Consider the following 6199-nt stretch of genomic DNA (forward strand, 5'->3'; position numbering starts at 1 on the left):
CTCATGATAAAATTTTAAAAATTCTAGCCTGCACATGGGGCGGCCGCTCTGCTAGTACACAAAAAAGACAAATAAATATAGCAAAAATAGGCCAATTCTTTGTTGGGCCGAGATTTTTAGTAGCTTACATTGAGACCCATAAAAAAAATAAACAGATTTCTTTCTTACATGTGTCATTTGTTTGAGCATTGTTAATTCTACATTGACTAGACCTAGTCACACACATATTTTCAAAAAGAATACATATGTCGACTCAAACTTACAACATATAGTAGTACAGTTCTGTATGAAGTGAGTGTACATGACAAGAAAGCCTATACAGTGACGATTATAAGTTTATAAACACTTCACCACGGTGAAGCAACAACACTATTCCTGTTTAGAAAGGAAGGAAGAAGAATCATCACCATTACTGTCGTGACGACTCTAGTGAGGCTCTAAGCTATCTAGGTATCTTTATTCTCCAGGGAGTATACATATGTACTGGATGAATAACATGGAATCTATACCTACTAATAAAGCAAGGTGATATTCTTAGTTTCGTCCCGCGATTAGATGATTTTTTTGAGTTTTTTTTATCTGGCGAGGTGGTACTATTCACATGTTGGGTTTCTGTCGTCCGTCGCACAATTTGCCTCTGGAGTTCGCATGAATTACCCACCTATGCCACCGGTAAGTTGGAAAAACAATTTGTTTTTTTTCTTTAAGTCGGCCGTTTGTTTTGATACAATAAGGAGCCAACCCACCAGCAAATTACAACTGCATGGCCAGACCGACTGGCTAGACCCTCGCACTTCCACCTAGGAGACCAAGGTTCGACCCCAGAATCTCCACTTTTTGCTCCTCTTTTCTCTATTAGATAAGATGCCTGATTGGGCCAGCCCAACGCGGCCTACAACACTTTTTTTTCTTTCTTTTTCACTTCTAATACATTCGCTTTGTATTTTCTTCTTTTGGCTTTATTTCGAAATACTATAAATATTTTAATTATAAAAATCACTTATATGCGGACTTTGAAAGAATGTTAATCATGCATTAAACAAATGTGAAGCTTGTATAGAAAAAATGTTTTCATTATATACAAACAAGTACAGTGTGTATAGAAAAATAATAATATATTTTTCATTCTTTAGTAAATGTTAATCGTGCATCAAAAAAATTAAATGTGCATGGAAAAAATGTTTCTGATGTATATATAAAAAATGTATACAAAAACATATACAATGTGTATGGAACAAAGTAGACATAAAAATTATAAGTTTTCAAAATATTATCATGTACCATGTTGTTAAACGTGTACGTAAAAAATGTTCTTGATGTATACAAAAAAGTAGAATGTGTATAAAATAAGTAGACATAAAAAATAAATAGGTTTTGGAAAATGTTAACCATGAAATTGGAAAGTATTAAGCGTGTATATAAAAATGTTTCTGATGTAGGAAAAATGTACAATGTTCCTGATACAAGCTTTACGTAAACCAATGGCTTGACTTTAATTTTCATATTGTTTTAAATTGTTTCCATAATTTTTTTCTTGAGAATATCGATGTTGATATGCAAACTTGAACATTTGGTATGCATTCCCTTGCAAATTGATTGTTTTCGATGGAGTTGTCTAACATGTTTGCGACCAAATTAATACTTGACTTGGATTACAAAAAACACATATATCAAGGAGGCAAAAATAATGCTCTTTTGCAAATGTTATTTTCATCATAATGCAAATATTTGTTGGGCACCACCGAGAAGGAACGACAACAAATGCGTAAAGAGATATTTGCAACTAGATAGATATTTATATTGTCTAAATTGGAAACACCTTGAATACACTTTAAAAATCATCACGTCTTTATGTTTTTGCGCAACATCACTTATCATTTTGTTTTTCATGTGACATCGTTCACGATTTCAAGAGATTTACTGATGTCTCGAGTGTGTATGAAATGTGATTTTTTCACTCCCGTTGCAACGCACGGGCTTGTTTGCTAGTATAACTTAATATCATACAGTCTAGCCCACACGTACGCTCGAATGGATTTTAATTAACTATTATTACGTGTATACTACTCCACCACCTTCCCCGATCTCGTTATGATCGATGGCCGGCCGTGTAGCAGCGAGGAACGAATTAGAACATGACGGTGTCGCCTTCGACGTCGTTGAGCCACCCGAATTTGTCCATGTAGGGGTTGGCCGTGTTGGCCGGCGGGTAGTCGTCGACGCAGTCCGCCCACGCGCCCTTGTCGGCCATGTCGCCCTTCACCTCCCACATGCAGCTGTTGCACTTGAACCCGGAGCCGAAGGTCACCATGAGCACCCTGTCCCCTCTCTGAAGCCTCCCCTTGGCCTCCATGTACGACAGCACGTACCACAGGCTGCTCGCCGACGTGTTCCCCCACCGGTGCAGCGTCATCCGTGCCGGCTCCACGTCGCCGTCGTCCAGCCCCAGGCTCCGCTTCACCGCCTGGATCACCGCCGTGCCGCCCGGGTGCAGGCAGAAGTGGTCCACGCCCGACTTAAAGTTGATCTTCGGGCCCTCGCTTTTCCCGCCGTGCTTGCGCGAGGAGGAGGAGAGCTTCCTCAGCACGAGGCCGGCGGCGAACCGCGCGAGCTCGGTCACAGGGAGGATGCGCGGCGCCAGCGTCCGGAGGTTGACGGTGAAGGCCCTGACGGCAGCCTTGGGGAGCGCCTTGCTCAGGCTGATCCCGACGCGCCCGTCCGCGTCCTCCCGCTGCTGCGCGCACGCGTGCGCGTCGTCGTTGGCGGCGATGTTGGAGCGCACCAGGCAGGTGAGCTCCATCTTGGCGCGCCCGCGCAGCGCCGGGTCGTTGCTCAGCAGCACCGCCGACCCGCCGCACCGGAACAGCATGTTGCCCAGCATCATCGACTTGTCGGTGCCGGGGTACCAGTTGGGCGCGATGGACTCCGTCGACACCACCAGCGCCGTCGCGTTCCGCCGCGTCCGCAGCGCGTTGCGCGCCAGGTCCAGCGAGATCAGCCCGGCGCTGCATCCCATCCCGGACAGATTGTAGGCGGCCACGTCCTGCCGCATGCCGTACCGGCGCACGATCCTGGAGACTATGGACGGCGCGGGGGAGAACATGGACACGTTCACGACCAGCACGTCGACGTCCCGGGGCTTGATCAAGCCGCCGCTCTTGGCGAAGAGCTCGGCGATGGCGTCGTCGATGAAGGCGTCCATCTCGTCCACCGCGTCCTGGTGCGTCGGCGTGTCCTCCCGGCTGTCGAGGATGTTGCGCGGGGAGTACGTCTCCTCGCCGATGCCGGAGCCGACGATGACACGGAGGAGGAAGCGGTACTCGGACAGCCCGAGGCGTGGGTTGCGCTCGATCAGTGCGCCGGCCATCTCAGTTGTCACCTTGCGGTCGTCGGACGGCTTGTGGCACACGTAGTCCAGGAGGTAGCATCGCGACTGCCGGCGCCGGAGGACGGCGGCCCAGGCCAGGTAGGCCACCGCGTGCGCAAAGAGGAGCACGGTGAGCAAGAGCAGCAGCTCCATGCTGGTTGATCTCGAGTGAATTAACTTGCTGATCTCCCGGGCAACAAGTGGGCAGTAGAGAGGTAGGTGCACTGGGTTAGCTGGCTAGTTGTATGTTTGTGTCGGGAAGAAGAAGGGTTTTGTAGCTCTCAAGTGCAGTGGCGAGGAAGCGTATATATAGGCGGCCGGGGCGGGGCAGTCCAGTCTCTAGTGTGGAAGCTAAATTAAAGGCCTAGCGCACGCACCTGCATGTTGGCAAAGTGGAACGCGGGAAGGAAAAGGAAAGGTGGCAAGCGCAAATCATTTACTTCTCTTTATTTTTTTCTGTCTCGTTAAGTCTCAGTCGACTCGCTCTATCTGTGAGATCTTACATGAAAATCCATGTAGATTTTTTTTTAGATTTTTCTTTTTCTTTTTTGCATGTCATGTCACTCGATCGAGACTTGGTTAAATCTTGGTCAAATGAGTCCTAAGCACGCCCTACATTTTTTGGCTGGAAACCATTATTACTATTTATGGGCTGTAGCCATGATTTCCGGATGTTTTGGCCTATAGGAATTTTATAGGATATGATTCTCAAAGAATTTTTTTCTAGAGCCCTTTGATTTGTAGGAAATTGATTTCTATTTCTTTGTAGGATAGAAATAAATCCTTCACATTTGAAAAGAAAAAATGTTAGCCCAGACTCGATAGAAAATTTTCGTCTATGCATACCGTCCCTATAGAAATATGTCATCAGACTTTTCAAACGAGGCCTTTGGTCTTTGGAGAGACGTTCTCAAGTGATACAATATACAATAGGCCTAAGAGACTCCAGCAGAGCGTTGACCAATAGGCCAAGCCGTTTTATCATCTAAAAAATGAGCAGCTTCAGACATTGGCATCCTGCAGCCTTTTGGTTGCAATCAGAATTTGTCACAAGGGATAGCACGGACTGTGATTATCAGGTACCCAGTTTTCATTTCCTTTAGTCGCCCGCCGCTAAAAGTATTTAGGAGGCAAATTCAATTCCAAGGCCAATTGTACAAGCTAGCAAAAGCTGTGAGATGGCAAGTTGTCAAGATTCATTCATAGAATCAAAAGAACACTTGAATGCACGCTTGTACAGTTGGTGAGTTCATATTCATGCGAGACCAGGAGTGCTATTTCAATATAAAGTTAACATAATCTTGCTAGACCAAGGAGTACTATTTACAGCTCCAATATAAAGTACTAGATGGCGCACATAGAAGAGTTTTAATTGCGTTTTGTTATGTAAATATGTACTATTTTAATTACCAGGTCAAATATAAAGTTGCGAGCCAGCCAGCGATGCATGCTTGTACAGTTTTAGTTGTTGCCAACGATTTTTGGTCTGGATGCCTATGCACACCATAAACCTCAGCTGGACATGAATAGCCACTAAGTATGCTTGTTAAACCATGAATATCTAATTTAACGGCCACCTGTTGGCAAGTGGAAGTGTGGAACACGGGGAAGAAAAATGAAAGATCGTGAGCGCAGACGATTACTATTTATGGATTGTGCTCTTGAATTCCGAAGTTTTTGCTATGCAGGCGCACTGGCCCTGACTACGCACCATTCGGACATTGTCTCTCGATGTACAGTACCTCGCTATTGCGTAAGAGCATCTCCAGCCGCGCCCCAACAGGCCCTCCCGGCGTTTTTTTCGCGCCGGCGCCGAAAAAACGGCCCAGTCGCCCCTCAGAAGCCCGTTTTTCGCCGGCTCGGGCCGAAATTGGTGCAGGCGGACCCAAGCAGAACCCGGTGCCCTGGGAGGCGCCTGGGGCGCCGGCACAAGCGAAAAGGGGCGTGTGGGTTCGCCCTGTCAGCGAGTCGAGCGCCTCTTCCCGCCGTTTCTTCAAACTTTTCCCCCACTCCCCTCCCATTTGCTCCTTTCCTCCCGCCATTCTCCCTCCCGTCCGCCTCCCAGTCGGCCGCCATGCCACCGAAGAAGTACGCCGTCCCCCGCGCCGCGGCAACCGCGACCGCCTCCGTCGCCCAGCCGAAGCAGAGGAAGCCGAGGGCGCCGCCGTCCAAGCCGCCGGCGCATGTCAAACACCGATTGTATGGTGGAAGTACAGCGACAAGAGGCCGTCACCGCCGACCGGCGGAACAGGGCCCTCGCCAAGAAGGCCCGTGACAACGTGGCGCGCGCGGCTGCGGGTGCCGCTACCGCTGACCAGGCCGAGGCCGAGGCGACTCGCGTGGGGATGATGAATCCCCCCGGCAACCACGCGCAGTATGAGCCCTGGGGCCAGCAAGACGTCGGGTCTCCGCCGCCACAGCCATGGGGGTCGCCGGGTTACGCCGACGGGGATGCACACGGTGAGTTCAACCCAAACGTCACTTTCCCCCAATGGCCACCCGGCCCAGCGCACGCCTTCGCCCGCCTTCACCGGCGTGCAGTACCCTCCATACAACTACTCGCTGCCCGCGTACGCGTCCTCCCCGACGCCCCCTCTCCGCCGTTGCGTGCTGCCCTTCTCTCACCTCGGCGGCGCCGACGGGACCGAGGCCGACATGGACGACATCATCCTGGAAGGTTCGGCCGCGGCCGCCGCGTCTCCCGGGTTCACCGCGGACGAGATGGTGGATCTCAGCAGCGGCATGCACGGCAAACTCGGCTACGTCTACGGCGACGAGGAGCGGGAGGAGTAGGACGAGGAGGACGAGGAGGAGGAGGAGGAGGAGCCGGCG

The 6199-nt window shown here is 49.5% G+C and overlaps 1 protein-coding gene across 1 annotated transcript; it reads right to left on the reverse strand.

The window, feature by feature from the left end:
* Positions 1-1855: 1855 nt before the first annotated feature.
* On the reverse strand, positions 1856-3651 carry LOC123105435 (3-ketoacyl-CoA synthase 12). The gene has a single exon (XM_044527500.1). The coding sequence runs from the start codon at positions 3518-3520 to the stop codon at positions 2129-2131; it is 1392 nt and encodes a 463-aa protein (XP_044383435.1). The 5' UTR covers positions 3521-3651; the 3' UTR covers positions 1856-2128.
* Between the last annotated feature and the right edge of the window lie 2548 nt (positions 3652-6199).

This window comes from Triticum aestivum, chromosome 1B (assembly GCF_018294505.1).
Source record: "Triticum aestivum cultivar Chinese Spring chromosome 1B, IWGSC CS RefSeq v2.1, whole genome shotgun sequence".
Lineage (NCBI taxonomy): Eukaryota > Viridiplantae > Streptophyta > Magnoliopsida > Poales > Poaceae > Triticum > Triticum aestivum.